Source organism: Lepidothrix coronata, unplaced genomic scaffold (assembly GCF_001604755.1).
Source record: "Lepidothrix coronata isolate B3197 unplaced genomic scaffold, Lepidothrix_coronata-1.0 Scaffold205, whole genome shotgun sequence".
NCBI classification, from domain to species: Eukaryota; Metazoa; Chordata; class Aves; order Passeriformes; family Pipridae; genus Lepidothrix; species Lepidothrix coronata.
Window position 1 is genome coordinate 776,432 of NW_016690385.1, and position 22,431 is coordinate 798,862.

The window sequence follows — 22,431 nt, forward strand, 5'->3', positions numbered from 1 at the left end:
TGCATGTTCACTTCTGTTATTTCCTACAGGGGATGTTGGTAATATGCTAGCTTTGACAGTTGCCATCTTAAATCCTTGTTGAACAAATAATTTAGTGGATACTGCAAAATTTTTTATATGATGTATAAGGGAATGAAACTTTTAGGAATCTGAGAGCTGTGATGACCTGGTTGATGAGAGTTTTAACACCCTGTGTTCTGATGAATATAAAAATCCGAAACTAGCTTGAACATGGATTTCCTACCTCATTTTCCTTCTAAAACTTTCACAAAGAACTGACCAGATTCTTTAGGGGATAAATGTAATATTTCATGTTAAGGGCAGGTGTAATTGCATACGGGAAACCAATTTAAAGAAGAAAAAATAGTTGATGGGCAAATGATCTTAACAGGAATCTTGTCTGAGACACTGTTTTTATTTTCATGCTTGCATCAGTTTTGTTACTAAAATTTTAATTTTGGATTGTTACCTTTTTCAGAAGCTCTTAGAGACCTGTTCCAATTCCAAAGGACGTATGTGGCTTTAGTAGCAAGTCCAGAGTGGCCACCTGACACCTTTTTAGTATATCCAGGCTTATGAAAGAGAACATTTTCCTAGCAAAATTTCCTGCTTAATAACCATCTTTTCAAATATCTACAAGTTATTTCTTTTAAACTTCCACTATCTTTCTACTGTTTCTTCAGTAGTGATTTACTCTTCTGTTTTTAAGCGGTGCAGTCACAGCTTTTCTAAGAATGTTATTGGGCCAACACATTGGTTACAATAAGAGGTTCCAAGGAAACTGAGTATCAGGAACTGTGTGTGTATTTATTTAGAATGATTTTTGGCATCTTCTTTTTGCATGTTTTGCATGTGTCATGAGTGAACAAGGAGCATAAAAAAAGTTTTTCCACTGTCCTTGCCATGCACCTTATTATTAGGTAGAAATATGCTTGAGAGACTTTGTTTGTCGTATTACTGATGTGTTAAATCGCAAAATTCTTTCTCTCCTTTAAAAAAATAAGTCTTGAACTTCTCCAGTTGAAAAATAAGTAATTGCTTTGTTGGAGAAACACAAGAGCATTCAGAAGTGTGTTGCTATTTATTTTGTGGTCTAGGTTAGCAGAATCATCTGTGGATCTTAATTTGAAATTGATGTGCTGGCGTTTGGTGCCTACTCTGGATTTGGAAAAGATTGTGTCTGCCAAGTGTCTGCTGCTAGGAGCTGGTACACTGGGTTGTAGTGTTGCAAGGACCTTGATGGTAAGTCCTGAGTTAATCTTAAAACTAATCTGCTGTTTCTTATAAATTCTGTGTTTCTTTTTTTTGTGCAGCTGCCATGATACATAAGAGAAAAGTTGTATTCCTGTGCATTAAAATACACATAATGCATAATTAGTTGATACTGTAAATTGCAGGGAAGAGGTAAGATCCGTAGCCAAAAAGTTCTGCTAATAGTAGAATAGCAGAAAGTCAGAGAACCATGGCAGAATAGTACTTGTTTTGAATTTACATTAAAAAAGATTGAACAAGAAATTCTCGTTAATTTTAATGAGCTATAATACGCAGTATGGGTAACAAACAGGAGGAGCTGGGAGCCATTGTGCAGCAGGAAAACTGGGATGTGGTCACCATCAAAGAAACATGGTGGGATGACTCCCGTGACTGGAGTGCTGCCATGGGTGGCTACAAGCTCTTCAGAAGGGACAGGCAAGGTAGGAGGGGTGGAGGGGTGGCTCTATATGTTAGAGAGTCTCTTGACTCTGTAGAATTTGAAGTCAGTAAGAATAAGGTTGAGTGCCTGTGGATCAGAATCGGGTAAGGCCAACAAGGTTGATATCCTGATGGGAGTCTGTTACAGACTACCCAACCAGGATGATGAGGGTGATGAATTATTCTACAAGCAGCTAGTGGATGTCTCAAAATCGCCAGCCCTTGTCCTTGTAGGCAACTTTACCCTGCCGGATGTCTGCTGGGAACTCCACACAGTGGAGAAGAGGCAGTCTAGGAGATTCCTACACTGTATAGAGAATAATTTCCTGCTCCACCTGGTAAATGAGCCTGCCAGGGTGGGGCCCCACTAGACCTGCTGTTCACAGAGAGGGGCCGGTAGGAGATGTGGTGGTCAGAGGCCGTCTGGGGCAGGCACAGTGACCATGAAATAAGAGAGTTTTCCATACTCAGAGATGCAAGGAGGGCCATCAATAAAACTTCTGCCCTGGACTTTCAGAGGGAAGATTTTGGTCTATTCAGAAGACTAGTTCACAGGGTACCTTGGGAAACAGCCCTGGAAAAACAAAGGGGTCCAGAAGGGATGGACATGCAAGTCTTGAAGGCACAGGAGCAGCTGTCCCAGTGTGCTGAAAGGCGAGCCGGCAGGGACAATGGCCAGCCTGGCTGAACAGGGAGATTTTAAAGGGAATTAGGGGAAAAAAGAGAACTTACCGACTGTGGAAAAAAGGGCTGGCTACTCATGAGTTTAGGAATACAGTTAGGTCATGTAGAAAGAAAATTAGAGAGACAAAGGCATAATTTGTACTCAGTCTAGCCATGGCTGTTAGGGATAACAAGAAGTGCTTCTACAAATTCATCAATAGCAAAAGGAGGGGCAAGGAAAACCTCCATTCTTTATTGGACATGGGGAGAGCATAGTCATGAAATATGAGGAAAAGGCTGAGGTACTTAACACCTTCTTTGCCTCACTTTTTAACAGTAAGACAGGTTGTCCTCGGGACATCTGACCTCTGGAGCTGGTAGACAGACAGGAAGCAGAACAGCCCCCCTGTAATCCAGGATGGAACAGTTAGCCACCTGCTGAGCCACTTGGATCCTCACAAGTCTATGGGACCAGATGGGATCCACCCAAAGGTGATGAGGGAGCTGGCAGAAGAGCTTGCCAAGCCTCTCTCCATCATTTCCCAACAGCCCTGGCTCACTGGGGAGGTCCCAGATGATTGGAAGTTGGCAAATGTCATGCCCATCCACAAAAAGGGCTACAAGGAGGACCCAGAAAACTCCAGGCCTGTCAGCCTGACCTAAGTGCCTGGCAAGGTTACGGAGCAGATCATCCTCAGTGCAATCACACAGCACCTACAGGATGGACAAGGGATCAGACCCAGCCAGCAGGGGTTTAGGAAGGGCAGGTCTTGCCTGACCAACCTGATCTCCTTTTATGATCAGGTGACCCGCCTGGTGGATGAGGGGAAGGCTGTGGATGTGTCTGTCTGGACTTCAGCAAAGCCTTGGACGCCGTCTCCCATGGCGCACTCCTGGAAAAGCCTCAGCCCATGGCTTGGACAGGGGCACTCTGTGCTGGGTTAGGAACTGGCTGGAGGGCCAGGCCCAGAGAGTGGTAGGGAACAGTGCTGCATCCAGTTAGGATCTGGTCACTAGTGGTGTCCCCAAGGCATCAGTGTTGGGCCAAGTTCTGTTTAATCTTTTATTGATGATCTGGGTGATCGGATTGAGTGTACCATTAGCAAATTTGCAGATGACACCAAACTGGGGGGAGTGTCGATCAGCTGGAAGGCAGGAGGGCTCTGCAGAAGGACCTGGACAGACTGGAGAGTTGGGCTGATTCCAATGGGATGAGGTTCAAGCAGGCCAAGTGCTGGGTCCTGCACTTTGGCCACAACAACCCCTGGCAGCCCCACGGGCTGGGGACAGAGTGGCTGGAGAGCAACCAGGCAGAGAGGGACCTGGGAGTTTGGATTGACAGGAAGCTGAATATGAGGCAGAGTGTGCCCAGGTGGCCAAGAAGGCCAATGGATCCTGGCCTGGATCAGAAACAGTGTGGCAGCAGGATCAGGGAAGTGATTCTTCCCCTGTACTTGGCATTGGTGAGGCCACCCCTCAAGTGCTGTGTCCAGCTCTGGGCCCTGCCGTGGTCCGAACGGGGGGAGGGGAATGGGGCCGCGACACAGCACAGGTCCGAGACACAAAGGTGGGGTGCAGGTAGAATGATTTATTGAAGCGTGCCCGGGGTTCTTTTATCAGCTCAGGTGGGGAAAGGGCCAGAACATGGGACGGAGCAGGAGACAGACAGGCGGGGGGAGGAGCGCGGGAGGGACCAGGGGAGGAAAGGGCGAATGGGGGCTGTCTCCTGCCGCAGCTTCTCCAGCCAATCGGCAGAGAAGACAGAGGAGCAGGGAGGTGAGCAGGCCGGGACATGCCCGGAAGATACAAATTCGGGGGAAACACACAATGTGTAAAGTCCATTCAATCGCTGTACATATTTTTCCATTTCCGGAATCGTTCCCATTCCGATTCCTGGTCCTCGACAGGGCCCCTCAGTTCAGGAAGGACATGGAGGTGCTGGAGCAGGTCCAGAGAAGAGCAGCAAGGCTGGGGAAGGGAGTGGAGCACAAGTGGTGTCAGGAGAGGCTGAGGGAGCTGGGGCTGTTCAGCCTGGAGAAGAGGAGGCTTGGGGGAGACCTCCTCACTCTCTACAACTACCTGCCAGGAGGGTGTAGCCAGGTGGGAGGTGGTCTCTTCTCCCAGGCAACCAGCAGTAGGACAAGATGGCACAGTGTAAAGCTGTGCCAGGGGAAGTTTAGGTTAGATGTTGGGAATAAATTTTTTACAGAGAGAGTAATCAGACATTGGAATGGGTTGCCCAGGGAGGTGGTGGAGTCACCGTCCCTGGTGGTTTTTAAGATGAGACTGGATATGGCATCAGTGCCATGGTCTGGGAACCACGGCAGGGTTGGATCAAGGGTTGGACTTGATCTTGGAGGTCTTTTCCAACCTGGTTGATTCTATGATCAAATTCACAGTGAAGCACTTAAAAGTAACTAACTATGCTGATAATTGCTTTCAGGGATGTTTCAGGTTTTGAGGGATTACTGTTAAATGATATATTTGGACAGACTATATTTTCTGTTCTTCGATTTCTGTGTGAGTACAAGGTTCAAAAGCTTTTGTAGCTTGATCTTTCTAGAAGCAAAATGGACAATGTGTCTGGCATTACTCAAAAGTATTTATCTAAGGCTATTGTACTTGTCATTATTTCAACTCCTTTCTCATTTAGGGCTGGGGAGTCAGGAAGATCACATTTGTGGACAATGCAAAGATCTCCTACTCCAACCCCGTGCGGCAGCCGCTGTACGAGTTTGAGGACTGTCTGAGTGGGGGGAAGCCCAAGGCACTTGCAGCAGCAGACAGGCTACTGAAAATCTTCCCAGGAGTGGTAAGATCAGTATTTTACAACATATTGATACATTGCTTGGAAGAAAACGAGGGACTTTAAATTGCTATTCCACGTGCTAGTAATTAAACATTATTATGAGTGAGGAAAAATGCTACACAGGTGATATGTTGGTTACTGACAAACCTGCAAGCATTTTACTTCAGATACTCCATACCTGTTAAACTTTATTGAGACAAATATTTGTAATCATGAAATATAAGTAAGCACCATCTGAATTATCTTGTAGCTCGTTGATGGTGAAGTAAAATGTATTTCTGTCTAGTATGTCCTAAGGAACTTTCTGCTCCTAAATGTGAGATCAGACATATTAATTGTCCATTTATGGGAGCAGGTCTTGAAACTGTAATAAATGTATCATTGAGATTCTCTATTATGTTTTATACTAAAAATTTGCAGTCTTATTTGCCGCCGTCCGAAAGGGGTGGGGGACCGTGGCACTACACAAGCCCAGGACACAAAGGTGGGATGCAGGTAGAATGCTTTATTCACGCGTGCACCCGGTCTTTTTATCAGCTCGGGAGGGGAAAGGGCCAGAACATAGGGCGGAGCATGAGACAGACAAGCGGGGGGACAAACCAGGATAGGGACATGGGCAGAAGAGGGAGGAACCGGGGAGAGAAGGGGCGAATGGAGGCTGTCCCCTCTCTGCAGCTTCTCCAGCCAATCGGCAGAGAAACAGAGGAACAGGGAGGTGAGCAGGGAGGTGAACAGGCTGGGACATGCCCGGGAAATATTAATTCTGGAGAAGCATACAATGTATATATACATAATAACTGTAAAGTCTGTATCATAAAGTCCTTTCAATCACTGTACATCTCTTTCCACTTCTGAGATTTTCCCCATTCTGATTCCTGGTCCTTCACACTTATTTAATTGATTTTCTACATTAGAAGAAAATAAGTTAATGGTTAACTTCCAGAAAAGTAGTTGGCCTATAATTTCAGAATAGACACACTCTCAGCATCCTCTATCATGAACAAAAAATTTTTAGACTAGTTTGGCATGTGATCAAAGTCACTCAGCTGTTGATTAAAGAGTGTTTGTTTTGGAATTGAGACTGTCTTAGAATGGGTAGCTATAGTTACCAGAGCTCAGCTGGCAAACAGTGTAGTAAGAACGCTCACTATGCAATTCTGTGTTTAAAGTGCTACTATGTTGCTAGTCATAATAATGTTAGGAGTTATGAAAAGAGAAATACAGATTATGTCATTGGTGTTCAGCGTTGTGAACAACTTTACAGATCATTTCTAAACATCTTTAGGTTCGTTTAGTTTCAGTTTTATTCTTCTCTCTGTGTTGACCCTGTTATTATCCTACTATTATCATTTATGAAGTCAGCATTGCTACTAAGTAGTAATTCAGTGAATATTTGAGTATCAAACAATGATTACCAGTATGAAAAAATTCTGAGCATTTCACTTTCAGAACTTTCGGTAAGTAAACCATAAGAAACTCTCTGAAAGTTCCAAGAGCTTTATTTAAGCTTGCTGCACTATAGTGTTGCTGTTACTTGGTGATACTCCTTTAGTTATAGAAATATTAAATATCAAGTACAGAAGAGAAAGCATCTGTGCAGTGTCACAAAGAGCACTAACAGGATGCCCTCTAGGGCATGTGTCACATGATTTCTCACTTTTTTTACTTGAGAACTCAAAAACAGGAATATTAAGAAAGCATGAGTACTTTAATTGGAGGAAATAAAAGCTGTTTGTGGAATCCTGACTTGTACGGTTATGAGTTTTCTTGTTAGAAATAACCAAGAAAGCAAGAGACCAAACTATACCATGGAATCGTGAGATTGTGATGAGGCTTGGGAAAAATAAAAAGGAAAAAAAAAAGTTAAAAGTAACCTGGAGAAGAGCTTCTAGTAATAAAGGGGAGCCAATAACAATGCCTTAGTGAGCCTGTATTGATGATGTATATACATGTATATTTGCTATACACAGGGAAAAAAACAATTTTCCTGTTTGGTAATAGCATATACGATGTGCAACCTGTACTGTGTGTAAGGAATTTTTCCTCTACTATACGCCTCAAATATTCTGCATCTCCCACTGTTTTTGTAGCACAGTATCCCCATTAGTGTTATGCATTCCCTGTGTTTTCCTCATGCCATGGATGTGTCACATCTGATCAGCCTTCAGTGGGACTCACACCTGGTTTCATAGCTTTTTGGCACAAGTGAGGAGAAAGCAATTGCACAGTTCCTGTGTACCCACAGGATAGAATGTTTCTGATATATTTTTTCGTCAATCTCATTCCTGCAGTAGAATTCATGGAGAAGAGGGATCCTGTTTGAGGATCTGTAAATAAACAGAGAAACTACATGCCAGCACCAACAAGAATTAACAGGGCTTCCCAGTAAAACCTCTGGTTCAAACAGTTCATATCATGCTGGCAGCATGTGAGTCGTGAGGTTCAAGTGGCAGGCCAAGCGCAAGGACTAACAATAAGTCTTTAATTAGTCAGGGTAAAATCTTGGTGCCTTGGAATGGTTTGGACAGTGAAGCTGCTGTAGCTGGAGATGTTCGTAGTCCAGTGACTGCACTGGGCTTCTCCACACGGAGCTACAGCTGTTCCTGCACACTGTGCTTTGCTTCTTACCAAAGTCCAGATTTATCAGTATAAATGTCTTTGAAGAAGAAGATTAGTTGTCCTGGATTTTGAGCCTTCTCATTTCTCTCATACTGAAGGAGTAGCAAAGCTGTCTCTTGCTGTTCGGAAACCCACATGGTCCTTTCCGAGGGAATCCAATCAGCAATGCTGGTTCTGAAGGCATTTCTGAAAACTTGGGTTTACGTTTGCAGTCTGATTTACTTTCTTTGATTCAATTTTGAGTAATATTTTGCATGTAAAATGCAGTTTCTCCTGGTTGACTTTGAAATGCTTGACTGCTCTCTGTGAATTCTGCTTTATTTTTTAATTTTGCATCCTTTCTAGTTGGAAGAGTAACCACCTCATCATTGCAGATGAAACAAGAAGGAATGCTTTGGCAAGGAGCTTTGATTTGTTTCATTCCACTTCTAAGATTATCATTAGCTGTAGTTTAGAGTTTTACTATAGAAAAGAAGAGAGGCCTTGGAAATAGCAGCATTTATGGATTTACAGCTTTTCTTAACAAGTAGGTAATGCACAGAGTCATTCATGTAGCTGTTCTGTGGAATTTAACTTTCTTACCTCTCTTATATAGTCATTTCCTGAACTATTCAGGCATGGAACTCCAGTGTATTTAGCATCTTATCATCCTTTATTCTGTACTGCCTGAGGGGGCCACTTTATGTAGATGCTTCTCATAGAACAATTTAATGATGCCAGCACCCCATTTCTTAATGTTGTATGTACCTACACACTTCTGTTCAGGTTTAATGTATTGAACACAGTTATATTCTAAGTGATCTGAGCCATGGTTTAACCAAAAATGCAGAAAGTTAATAGAAATGAGAATAAAAATGAGAGAGAATGTTATGGTAGCATCACAAATTGCAATATTTTGGCTGTTGGCTTTAAAAAGAAATGCAAAAAACCCAAAAGCACTAGAGCCTTTAGCACAGCTTTGATCAGCTGTCAGTGAAAGTGTTGAAAAGTACGTTATCTTTTATGGTTTTGCACGTGTCAACATACTTCTAAAAAAAAGGAGTTCTGTGTGATTCTATGACTTTATGAGATGGTAACTTTAAAAACTTTTTTTAGCGTGAAGGTCTTAAAATCTAAACTTTTTTGTGAGCAGTGAAGCAGAATTCTTTTCATCACATAGAGACTCCTGAGATTTTGGAATGAGCAAGATCTGTCTTTGGGGATATATGTGTATTTATTCTTCCTTAAAATAATATTCATGTGGCATCCCAAGCTACTCTTTGAGCTCTTTGTGCCAGCATGTGGCTGCAAAAGTGAACCTCAGCCACTTTTGCTAGTGACTGGTTGTGGTGGGGGGAAACAGTTTTCCCCCTGAAGTTATAAAATGGTAAAACCCCAGGGGGTGGTGACCCTTGAGGTTTTACCCAATGAGCGCTTCTGCAAAATATAAACATATCACAAGCAGACCAGAAGAGAAGGTGTGGTGATTGTTGTAGTTGAAGAAGTAGCCATGTTGTAGAGCCACAAGGAGAAGCAGCAGCAGCCCCACTGGGGGCTGCCGCCCCCCCCACCTCAGCCCCCAGCTGAGGGGCTGCAGGGACTTGGAACAGTGTAAAACTGGGTTAAGTACCTGTAGCTAGAAAGCTAAAGAAGTTTTCTCCACCGTGAGTTGGCAGACAGAGCAGCAGCATGAGCAGCGTCCAGAGAGCAGTGGCAGAGAGCCAGAAGAGGTAAGGGAGAAGCAGCAGAAACAAACATGCAGCCGAGCAAGAGAGACACAGAGTTGTCCGAGAGAAGGAGAGCCAGCAGCAGAGAGAGCAAGACTAAGCTCTACAGAGAGAGAGAGTGTTTGGGTAAGAACCAAAAAAAACCCCCAAACTCCTTTGAGACCCCTCCTAGGAGGAGGATGATTGACTTTTGCTTGAGAAGAGTCTGGAGTGCTACAGCACTGCAGAAAGGAGCTGAAAAGCTCAGAGAAAGAATGCAGAGGGGGTGACCTTGGCCCCCCTCGCCGCTGCTGCCAAGGTAAGCTAGCAGCCTGAGATCAGAGCACAGAAGCTCTGATAGAACTCTTGAGGCAAAGGCCTTCAACTGAAAGCTGCTCGAGATGTTCTGACTCAGGGGTGAATCCCCTGAGGAAGGGACCTTCATGGGGGGTCTTACATCCCATGATATGATGTGGTGAAGCGAGTTTTGTCCCTGCTACGCAGTCCACGGAAGAGAAGACCCTCGCTTGGAGACGATGGGCCAAGGGGCTTGGATACTGGCAGAGATCCAGCTACAGCTGCTGCATGAGAAGAAGAGAGCCTGCTGCCGTAGAGACTGCTGCTCTGAAAGTAGAAAAGATCTTTTCCTTCTTCCCTCCTGGACTTTTATTTGGAGGGGAGAAGAGATTTGATCCATTGTAAATACTGTTTTGTCATGGTTAGAGATAGCTAAGATTGTATATAATGTATTGTAGTATTTATTTTGTACAGTCATTGTAATATATATTCCCTTCCCCCCATTTTGAGTCTCGTGTGGTGTCTGGAAAACCCATATCACACTGGGTTGAGATGTGGGAGGGGGCTTGGACTAGGGAATTGGATTTTGGGGCTCTCAAACCATGACATTTTCAAGGAACAGTTGAAACTATTGAAGCTGCTAGACTTGTCTGTATTCCTACAGCTACAGTCACAGGATGTTTTTTTTCTGAATTCTGCTGAGATTTTTGTATTTTACAAACCCGGTTACCGTATTTCTATGCAAGTGGTGTTTAACTCATTTGTCTACTTGTTTGTGTTAATTTATTGAACAAAAATCAACCTCCTAAGTCACCAGCAGTGTCAGTTATGCTTATGTAATAAATCAGCACTTGTGTGCAGCATGACTTAATGAGTTATCTATAAATACATTATTCATGTACAACATGGATTAAGTTTTCTGTTCCTGCCACAGCTTTTTGAGGGTATAATGACCCTGAAGGTAGAACCTCCTTCAGTAATTACCCAGTGTTGTGCTGGTGATATAGAGCTGTTCTCACTGGGAAACAGCTCCCTGTTGGTAGCATGCTGGGTCACTGTGGGCTCTGCTTTCCTGCCCTTGGAGGTGGCAGTGAGGGGAAAAAGGGGAAAAAAAAAGTAAATCCTTTGGTGTGGTTAATACAGATATTACTGAATTAATTTTCCCAAGCTGCTATATGTGCCTTGTTCTTTTTATCATCCTCAGAGATATTTGTGACGTTTAGAATGTACATTCACCCTTCTGGTTATTTACCTCACCTGGATTTATGAGTTGTGCTTTGTAGTCGGTCTATACAAAAAGCACATTCCACCAACCTTCCTTTTCTCTCTTCCCATGCAATTTTATCTTTGGTTCATCCAGCTTTTAAATTTTGTCTTTTAAACTGTTGGTTGCTTAGGGCACAGTGACAGGCAGGGAGGCTTTGGCAAAGCTTATGCTTTAACATATATGAAGATCCATTCTTCTCTTACAGCAGATGGCTGACAGATTGTGTTAATGTATTTCCAAATTAATGAGTTGTTTGCATTGTATATGCATTGTGTATGTGCTTATTTGGCTCAGTGTTTTCTGCTTAGTATGCCTTGCCCAAGTAGGGGGTTGGAAGAGGAACATGTTTCTGCAACAGGAATATGCTCTTTTCAGCATCTGCACAGTACAAGTCTCCAGACAGCCAAGCTCTAGAGTAACAAGTCTCAGAAGTGCTTTTCTTGTATATCAGCTTCACATATGGCTGGTTGAATTACAGTAAAATCATTTGAGACTAAAGAATTTAAAACAAAAGAGCAGAATGTGTGATACTTCACGTGCCTTACTGTAACTAAGTCAGTATTCCATATCAGAAATGTGAACTGCATCCTGTGAACATCATGTATGAAGTGACTGCAAAGAGAATCCAAAACAAAGATTTTATACATGCTTAACAACTGGATCACAGTCACATGTAAACAGGATTGCTTGCCTTTGTAGTGAGGATGTTTGTAATTTCTGGGATTAAGAGCAATTCAAATACCTTCTCATAGTGATTTGCTAGGCCTAAAAAGACCTTCTGAGACACATAAACAGGGTTGGTCTGCACTCGTGACCCAAACTAGTCTGTTTGCACTGAGCTGCTCTGTTCTGGATAAATACAGCAGCTGAGACTCAGAAACTTTAGCACTGCGCTGTCACACAGAGAGATGTCAAGAAGAAAGTTGCCCTTCTGCCAAAGAGTAATTGAATTTGTACTCTACAGTTTTGTATTGAATTTTATACTAATTCTATTCAGTCACAAGGTTATCTTTTTAACCTGTTGTTTTCTGTCTGCCTCCATCTAGAGCTCAGAAGGCTATAACATGAGCATCCCTATGCCAGGCCACCCAGTGAATTTTTCTGAGGTAACAATGGCACAGGCTCGGAAGGACGTGGCTAAACTTGAAGAGCTTATTGATACTCATGATGTTGTTTTCCTACTGATGGACACTAGAGAGAGTCGATGGCTTCCTGCTGTCATTGCAGCCAGTAAGAGGAAGGTATTGTACCATTTCTTTTCTTTCATTGTTTCCTTAATTTAAATAGATTTCTGATCCTGAACAATAGTCTTGTATGTCTTTGTAGCTCAAATGAACTTCCCTTTGCCAGTAGAAAGATCAGTGTGTCTTTTTAGTGCAGACTTCACTGAACTATAACTTCAGGTGTGAGTGGGTGTAACTTGATAACTTAATCAATTCCTCCTTAATCCTCCTGTCTTCTCTGCAGTTTGCACCTGTGGTCTTTCAGCAATCTTTTAGCTGTTTAAAAAAGCTCAGAAATGGCATAAAGAGTCAGTTTGCAAAGCTGGGTATTGAACTGGAAAGTGCCAACCTACTCTTCCATATGTATGGTGGTTGGTAATTGTAAGAAATATATGCAATTTTATATGCATATGCATATTTTATATGCAGCCTGTCTGGTTTAGTCAGAACAGGGTTGTTTTAATGATCTCTAAAACCTCCCCCCACATTTGCTTAGCTAACAGTGCCCCACTACGTTTGCCTTGCAGCATTCAAATCATATTCTGACGACAAATTTTAAAATTTCTTTGTGACACTTCTCTGTTATTCAGTGGCATAGTGTGTCTGCATCACAGTTAGTTGATTTGATAAGATCACTTTGATATGAGGAGATGGAATTCCCTGTCACTGAATAAGCACAGCAGTAAATCTCAAGGTGTCCAAACTGAAATGCTCAGTACTTCGTGCTGACACGCATCGAATGAGAGCTCTGTTTCAAACGCAATCTGGTATGATGACTGCAGATCTGAAGTACTGCAGTTTGGTCCCCAAGGTCTCAAAAAAGGCACATGGAATATGAAGAACCTAGTGAGTGAGAATGTGTGTAAAGTGCATAAAAACAGGTACATAGGTAGAAGAAAGAGCTGGTTTTCCCATATAGTCATTCTTTGATATTCCTGCAGTCCTCTCCCCAAAACAAGCATCTTAGACCCCTCAAGTGTTAAATCCTCATGTCAGATGTTAAACCTTTGTTCCTCTTGAGCACTGGAACTTGTAAAATTTTGCGCCTTTTTTTTTTTTTAATGCATGCCAAGAGACACTTTTCCATTGTCTCTTTATCCAAACCAGATGATTCTGGGTTTTTTTGTTAAGGGTCAATCAGTTAGATTGAAATAGTTGCAAGCCAGTAAACTGAAAAGAGAGAAACAGCTTATTGCAGTGGGAAGTGTTTGGCAATGTTATTAATTTCTGGTAATACCAGCCGTGCCATGTTACTGATATTTCGAAGGTGGAATACCATATTCAGGCTTTACAGGTAGATGTAATGAGAAGATGCAGTCTTTTAATTGCTGTAGACCTGGCTGTGCTGCCACAGATTCAACAGCATGGTTCTACTTTAGAAGTGAGGGGAGAATAAACTACTACGAAAGAGACTATCCAGAAATTATTTGGAATACTGAGAATGATGATGCAACTCACAAGCTTGCTGTTAGGATGGCTAATTCTTCATAGCTTCCCTCGGAGTCCCTCTTTTAAATAATTCCCGCCTATAAGAATGAAAAATTACGAACTGCTGCACTAGAATTTCTATCAAAAGTATCTGCATGTGAAGCAGCGTAGAATTTTCCTTTAGATTTTACTGGCTACAGTCATTATTTTATTGATGTTATGCTTATAACATACAGAGCTCCAGATTACCCTAACACTTGCCAAAAACCAGAGAGAAAAGGGAAAATGATGACAGTGTAACTGTGCCATAGCTGCTTGTGCTCCCCACGTGACTAAGCATATGCATATGAAGACCATAAGTAATCATTAATTGCTTTCCTTACTGAGCAGAAGTTTGTTTTGGTTTTTTTTTGGATAACAGATGGTGTTTCACTGCTTGAAGTTCCTGTTACTTCTTTGTCAGCAAGTGTGCATAGGTTTGTGTAGCAGGTAGTTGGAGTCATTAATTTGTATCAGATTTCCCTGAAAGACACAGAAAAAGGCGAAGGTTTATGCCTTTCTGAAACAGACTTTTATTTAGGTTTTGTTTCTTAGAAGCACTTGATAACTGGAATTCTGCACCTTTCAGAAACTTTATTGTTTATTACAAGGATGGTAGATATGCAGTTAATGGGTTGTTCATCTATGTACAGGATGTGGGGGTTTTTGACATTTACAGTTAATAAAGCCTTGAGGCCTTTTTTTCCCCTCCCTTTTTGGCTCACTTAAAATCTCTTGTTCTCCCTTTATTGTTCACAGTTGGTCATCAATGCTGCCTTGGGATTTGACACTTTTGTTGTTATGAGACACGGCCTAAAGAAACCAAAACAGCAAGAGTCTGGTGATTTGTGTTTCAGCAATGCTGCTGGTCCTTCTGATCTTTTGGGATCGTCACTCTTTTCAAATATCCCTGGCTATAAACTGGGCTGCTACTTCTGCAATGATGTTGTGGCACCAGGGGATGTGAGTAGAACTTTATGCAACTGGTGATTATATATTTCTTCTGTGGTGACTTGAATTTTTTATTTCCTTTAAATGAAGTTTCATGAAGGGATTTGTTTTATGTTGATGTACATGGGATTAAGAAATGGCTCATCTTTTACTTGGAAGATCAAAGAAATTAACTGCACAGAACTAAGGTTGTTTTGTGTAGCAGGACAGAGTTACTTTTTTTCTTTCCTTTAGAATTGTCTATCTTTGTAGTCCACCAGGGATCGGACACTGGACCAGCAGTGCACAGTCAGTCGCCCTGGATTAGCCATGGTAGCTGGAGCCCTTGCAGTGGAATTAATGGTTTCTGTTTTACAGCATCCAGAAGGGTGAGTCATTTCTGCACTGGTATTATCTGAGAAATAAGACAAATTCAATAAAATCTTTTGAGAAGAAGGAAGTACACACCAAGTAGGACAATTCTGTAAGGTGTAGTGTTGTCTGTAGATTAATGTAATCTATAGATCACATCTACCATATTAGTGTAATTTAACAGTGTCTGAGAGAACTGATTCATCAAATCTTGAGTTTTTCTTTTTATTTTCTCTCTGAGTTTAACAGTAGAAAAGTATTGAGAAGAAAATATTGCTGTTAGTGGATCTTGGCATTCCCTTGTTGGACAGTGTTTGAGTGTAATGAACAGCTGTTGTAACTATCTGTGTCCCATGAAGGGCTTCAAGATAAGCCACATATTGCAAACCTTAATTAAAATTAAGTGGGTTTAATACAGTAATTATTCTGAAATCCTGCAACTTGAAATCGAGGCTTTTTTTCTGTCTTTAAAATCCGTAAACGAAAAAGTGACTTAGGAGTTGGCCATGAGCACATTACAGGTCTCAGACTGATTTATATCCCCATGGTGTATCTTAGTTACTCTGAAACAGACTTTCCAGATAGGTTCCTTTCCAGATTCTAAACCGTGAGCTGTAACAAAATGCCTCGAAGCTGACTGGAAATTTTGACTCTTGAATGTGCTGTCTTGTTCTAATTTTCCTTCTTGAATTTTTGGCAGCGGTTATGCTGTGGCCAGCAGTAGTGATGATAGAATGAATGAGCCCCCTACTTCTCTTGGACTTGTTCCTCATCAGGTAAATAATTTGTGAGTAAATGCTTTTGTTTAAGACGTGGGAACTGATAAAAGACAAATGTCACAGATTTTGTCTCCTTAACAAAAACATGCAATATACTGATTCCATTCCTCAAAGGACCGACTCTCCATGTTTGTTTAAAAAAAACATATATGAATAATATTAATTCATCACACAGGCCAAGGTAGTTGTGTTCCTGGCATTGTGTCTGTCCTCCTTGTGGATGCACAGATCCTGCTATCTACATAGCAAGAATTTCGTCGGAGCAGGCAATATGTGAATAAGGAAACCTCTGACTGTCCTGTTCCCCATCAGAGCTGACAATATGATCATTTCAAAGTGACTTTTGTTCCCTTTTTAAATCTCTTCAGAATATGAAAAAAATTCAAATCCAGCCAACTCACAATTATTATAGTTCTCCAAAATATTCATGTATTTTTGGTACAATACAGCACTTTTTTCTTTTACTCAACCCAAACGCTAGTTACAAATGTGCTAAGGATAAAGTTTTTCAAATTGCTGGATAGACTTGTTCTTATTTCTTATATTATACAGTCAAAAAACTGTCTCCTGATTTTACCCACAGTCATATCCTCTTTGATATTGTCATTGGGAACTAGAATTATTCTGTGCCTCTTTCCTTATGTTGCTATCCGAATGACTGTAAGCTTCCATTGTATAAATAAACCATTTATTTGTTTCTGAGCAGTATTTTTAGGTTCTGTTGTTTTTTGTGGGTTTTTTACACTAAGAATGAATCTTGATTCAGAAAAACATAAAGCTACTAATATGTTGTCTTTGCAGCATCCCAGTGTCTCGGGGTCTGGGCTGTATAAAATCTGTCTGATTTTGTTTATAATTTTATGTAATGACCAGTGTGCACACTTGGGTCATTTTATGCAGTGGGGTACCCTAGGTTCTCCCTGGGTTCTCTCTCTCCAGGAAGTCTGGAGTCTCTTCAGTTCTTTCTCAGGAGTCCCCTGAAGTTTTTCCCCTTTTTACTGTGGACACTCAGCTTGGGACTGGTCAGGAATATCCAGTTCTTGATTGACTGGTTCATGTCCCCTCAGTATGAGGCTTTTGTCCCTGCTGGGACTTTTGATCTCATCTGGAAGGGTCTCAACAATTTCCAGCTTTGGCACTAATTGATAAGTTTGTTTCTTTCCCAGTGTTATTTATAACTTAGTTATTCCCATATCCTATAGTGTTATCTGTAGTTCCAATGCTAGGGGGCCTCCCCGGTGGTTGGGGGCCTCCCCGGTGGTCTCGTGGTTAGGATGCAGCGCTCTCACCGCCGTGGCCCGGGTTCGATTCCCGGTCAGGGAACCCCTCCGGGCAGATGGAGCTCGTTCAGCCCTGTAAGGCCATCCATCTAAGAGAAGGTCACTCTAAACAAACCTACGTCCTGAGGACCTCGCTGCCACCGTCCGAGCTTCGCTCGACCCCGGCAGATGAACCTTAGGATTAAAGGGTGGGCTCAGTTCAGCGCACGCTGTGTCTCACCTAAAAAATCCACTGCGCAGGCTCGAAGGGTTAATGACCTTTCCCAAATCTTCGTTTGCGAAGACTGGCCATACACTGTTCCAATGCTAGTGCTGTTGTCAGTCAAGTCAAGCCCACACAAGCTGCTGAGGGCGATATTTTGACCTCTTACATCTCAGTAGGACGCAGAATCCAAATCTAAGTCTTGTTCATTTGCTGATCCAGATACTGATTTATCACTGGAGAAGATTTTGCTTTCTTAGTTGACAAACTAATGTCTGTAATTATTGGGATTAATTATCTATTATTATCAGAATGCCTCCTGTGATCATATGGAATGGTAGTATGAAAGACATTTTACTCTTGCTAGATCAGTTTGTTTGGGAAAATAATTTCAGTAATTTTGACAGTTGAATCTGTGAGTCTTATACAGTGATTTTGTTCTCAAATAGTGGATATGCTCCAGACCTCCGAAAAACACATCTGCAATTTGAACTTTCTCTTAGCACCTAAAAAGGGATAGTGAAGAAGTAATTTATTTTCCCCCAACAAAAAGCAAGGAATATTACATAATGTAGTTAATATTTTTTAGAATATTTCCTAGTAAACTTTAGAAATTATACTGTTTCTAGTGGAAAAATAATGGTTTCTCAGTTCATGTGTTTTTGACTGATGAGAATATCAACTGTCCAGTCAGTGCTTTCTGATTTGGTTTATATCCCTTTTACTTGCGTTCTATCTCTGTTTTGGAGTATGCTTTCAGATATGATTCGTGTCAAATATAGATTTTAACTGGAAAACTATTCATAGAATTGTGACTTCTGTCAATCCTATACCTGTTTTCACATTTACATTTAGTGACTGTTATGAATGTCTTCTCTTTTAGACATGCTAACACAAATACAGCTTCAGTTGGTATCAAGTGAAAACAGATAATATTTTTTTCAAAGAATGTGAAATCTAATCCTTTTACAAACTGCTGGTTTCTCTTAGCAGTCAGCCATCTAACCAACTGGGGAAGTGCAATATTTTCTCCAGGACTCTATAATTAACTGTTAGTTTTTGGGGAGGTGTTTTATGTTGGTCTTTGTTCACTTTGTGAGCCAAATACTGTGGAAAAAGTGGGGTAGTAATTAATACAGCAGTCTTCTTTTTGAGATGGTATTGCTTGACGGATAAAAAGCGTTGCACACTCATAGACTCTTGGACTGTCATAAATGAACTGGATTTAGTTCCAGGAAGTGACTTGGAGTTCCTTGGATATTGGAAGTACAGAACAGTGGTACCAGAAAGGCTTGATTCTGTTGTTTTCTTTTCATCTTTCTTTGTGTAAAAAATGGCTGTATTTTTGTGTTCTGATACCATGTATGGCTTGGCATTTCTGCAAAAATACCTTTGTATTAATACTAGTTATAGTATTTAATAGTATAAATTGCTTTTGGCTTCCCAGGTCTCTGCCATTCCAGCTCCATTAAATGTGTGGAGTGTATGTTGGATGGATTTCCATAACAGACTTCAAAATTAAGGCATTATTATTTGTATTACAGAGTTACTAAAGTTCTGTTCTTCATGACATCTCTTCATTGTAATAGGCCTATAAAAGCACAGAATAAAAAGGACGATCAATACTCCAAAGAATTCATAGTCTGAATATTCAAACATGCTGCAAAGTGTTTGGTCTGGAATTTTAAATTCTCCTATCAGTACTATCATATTAACATTACAGTTTAGTAATGCACAACAGCTGGATTTTCAGACTATATGTTAGAAATGGGCGATAAAAGTATGTTTAACTGGTTATGCCATGACTTTTTATTTTTGATCAAATTTTTGCACTCAGAAAAGGCAGACTGCAGGTGGTGCTGTGCCTCTATTTCTGGCTAAACAGTGTTGCATTTAGATAGTTGTGCCTTTATTTGCATATAGAAAAACAGTAATATGTGTTAGTATGAATTTACTACAGGTGTTACTGAGGGTGACTGTTAGAATGTTATATACCCTAGTTAGAGATTGTGTATCTTCAGTTCATGTTGAATTCTGGAAGTGTTTTAAAACAGTATTGTAATTTTCTTTCCTCTTCTAGATCCGAGGATTTTTATCAAGATTTGATAATGTTCTTCCAGTCAGCCTGGCATTTGATAAGTGCACAGCCTGCTCAGCCAAGGTAAGTCTAAGTTTGTCTGTGCTTTATTTATATGTCTTGCTCTGGGTCAGTCTTGGAGTACTGTGGACTGCTTTATGTTTGACTTTTTGTCTGTCTTCCTTAGAAATTGGAATTGCTTCAGCTTGCTTCAGCTGAAGTTCTTGTGCCCTCCTACCCTTCTTTTTTTGCTGTTTTCCAAGTTTCTTTGACATCACCTATTAGCATGCTATCTCCATGTAAATGTTCTAGTCAGCTGAAGAATCCAAGAAGAGAGTGGATTCTGAAACATTTCTGAAAGGTTTTTCACATAAATACTGTCAATATCTTTTAGTTTTGTGGGAAGAAATAAGATTGATATTGTTTAAGAAATTCTTTCTGATGTCTGATAAATACAACTTTTTAGCTTTCTGGAACTTAAGCAACTTTGTGTATTTGTAAAGATATTAAATTTCTGTTTTGTGATATGAAACAGACATATAAAGAACAATTGAGGAAAAAAAAATTGCTTCTTAATTGAAGAGACTGTTCATTTTGGTGCTGGTGTTGACAGTCCTGAGTCAGCTCACAGTTTGCAGCTGTTCCTTGGCTCCGTGCTGTGTCCTGCCAGAACAGTGGGGCAGCTCTTGAATTGTCTTCCTGTACTGTGACCTGGAAAAGTTTTCTCTCACAAGTTTTCTATGGCCATGTAGTGCAAGTTCAAGAAGTTTTGAGAGGGATATCTTGATAGGAGGTTTCAGAGGTTTTGACTCGTGGTTTGGACTGCTTGGGAGTGCCATTGATTTGATTCCCTTTTGTGCACCTTGAGACCGACTGCAAGAAGTTCTTTCTGTTCTTTTCACTGCACTTGCCCTTCTTCCAAACAGCCATCAAAAACTCCTGGGCCACTGTCATTTTTTTGAGAACTTGCACAATATCTTATTCTACAGTATTCCTTTTATTCCTCTGGGCTACCTGGGTTCATTTGACAAGTTTTGAAGGACGCTTAATGTGCATTTCTCCTCAAAAGTTGAAGCATTAAACTTGCACATTTCTAAAAATAACAGCAGTTTGGTCTACCCTTTTGAATAGCTGACAGCTCAGCAGTAGCTAAAATTTGATGGTGGAGCCTGAGGAGTTAAACTGTTAGAATAAGCTTATTTCTTTTTTTTTCTTTTTTTTTTATCTCCAATCCAAGACATACCAGTATATAAAAAGAATAAAAATGTACACCTATATAGATAAATGCAGGTATCAATTTTTTGTTAGCAAATAATTTCCTCTCGGAGATCATTTAAAGAGAGCCCAGTTTTACATAAACAGACTTGGCGATTTAATAAAAACTGACTTGGATTTTAGCAGCTGTTCTATTCCCAGAGAGATCACTTTTCATGTGGTTTGGGTATTAAATTACTTCTGTGCTGAAAAGGTTGCTTCATTGGCGCACATATTTCCTTACAGTAGAAACACAGGCTTTGTTTACTTTTCTAACTTTCTATTTATTAGCACAAGAATATGTCACCCTGCATTATGTGGAAATCTGATGCTAATACTTTGAAATGACAAATCCAATTACAGTTTAATTTTAGTCTGTATGTTGGTTTGTTGTATGGTGGTGTTTTCTTGGTTTGGTTTTTTTTTTTTAATATAGTAATTTAGCATAATTTCATCCTGCTCTATGTCAGATTTACTGTAGATTCAGACTTTTAGCACAGAAGTGGCTTCGCTGATATAATTGAATTTGCTGGCACCATATTCATTTTTGTTCTTTCTTACGTCAGCATTCTCTCTCTTGAGCTCTTGCCACTCTGTTACTCTTAAAACATAAAACTAATAAATTAGGAATTTTTAAAAAATTCCAATACATTCTTAAGCCATCTAGTGTAGCTGGATGACTTAGGAGAAGCTGCTAATGATCTGCAAGTCCTTTTTGGTTTGACTCACAGTCATTACTTCATCTCGCTGGTTTTGAAGCTGAGGAGACCAGATGTCCAATAGCCAACTCTTCCATATCCAGAATTGTCCCAAACAGGCTGCATGCCAGAAAAGCTTCCCACAGGCAGTTGTTCAGGAATTTTGGGGTGGTCGCAGCAGGAAACCATTCTATTTTTATTCTGGGCCAAATTTTCCTTGTGTGATTTCCCCTGCTGTCTTATTCTGATTCTGCAGAAGTGTGTGCTGGAATGTCAAATGTCCCTCCTCGGAGCTAAGGGCACTGCCAGTGGAGCTCTGAGGAGCAGGGAAAACTCTTCTGGTGCCAAACTGGTTCTGTAACTGAAAAGGGAGAGCCCCAAGTTCTTTAGTATCGATATTTATTTGTAACAGCTGCTTTACTTACAGAATGTGAATATTAAGCTTATTACCGTGCTAATTAAGCTGTCTGTTTACCCTTATGGGAGCAAAATCAGAGTATTTGCTCATAATATTATGATGAGAAGCATTGGAATTCCTTAAAAAAGCAGAACGGTCCTAATCCTGTGCTAGTAGACCCTTGCAGACAACTGGCTAAAACCTTGACACAGGAATGTTAAAATATGTATTTTAATGCAAAACTGCCAGTGTTTATATTTTAATGAGGGTAGTAAACATTTTCATGTTATTGCTCCCCTTGTTGTGCATCGCGGAACAAACAAGGAGGCCTCGTAGAGTCAGAGTTTAACGTCATTAAGGAAAATTGCTACCAACCAACTTGGATACACAGATGCCCCCTCTGTTTTTACATAGATCTCACATTTCCTCCTGAGATAAGATTTATCATCCATGTGCTGGAAAGCTGGCTTGTTTTCCTTAAAGATATTTTCTCCTTCCCCTACTACAATCATTCTCATGTAATTATTTCCACTACGAAATTTTACAAAATCACTGTAAGTATGTCTACTAATTTTCAAGTTCTTTCTCAACTCTCCATTCAGTATGCTGAAAACTTGAGCTGCTGATGTAGTTTTTTAACCACTGAGTAATCTCACTGATTTAGCATTAAATGTTTTTCAGTTTCATCTCATGTCAGGAAGGGACAGACACTGGGATCAG

General features: G+C 40.8%; 1 protein-coding gene across 3 annotated transcripts in view; it reads left to right on the forward strand.

Moving 5' to 3' along the window:
* ATG7 (autophagy related 7) overlaps positions 1-22,431 on the forward strand; it is a 105,777-nt gene that overhangs the window by 11,798 nt on the left and 71,548 nt on the right. For 2 of the 3 annotated variants that reach the window (XM_017832748.1, XM_017832749.1), the window contains exons 11-17: positions 1,098-1,242; positions 5,009-5,167; positions 12,079-12,273; positions 14,482-14,685; positions 14,926-15,041; positions 15,725-15,800; positions 19,366-19,446. In XM_017832748.1, the coding sequence (XP_017688237.1) occupies positions 1,098-1,242; positions 5,009-5,167; positions 12,079-12,273; positions 14,482-14,685; positions 14,926-15,041; positions 15,725-15,800; positions 19,366-19,446 (976 nt within the window). The remainder of the gene's footprint in view (positions 1-1,097; positions 1,243-5,008; positions 5,168-12,078; positions 12,274-14,481; positions 14,686-14,925; positions 15,042-15,724; positions 15,801-19,365; positions 19,447-22,431) is intronic. The other variant, XM_017832751.1, reaches the window with a different exon arrangement.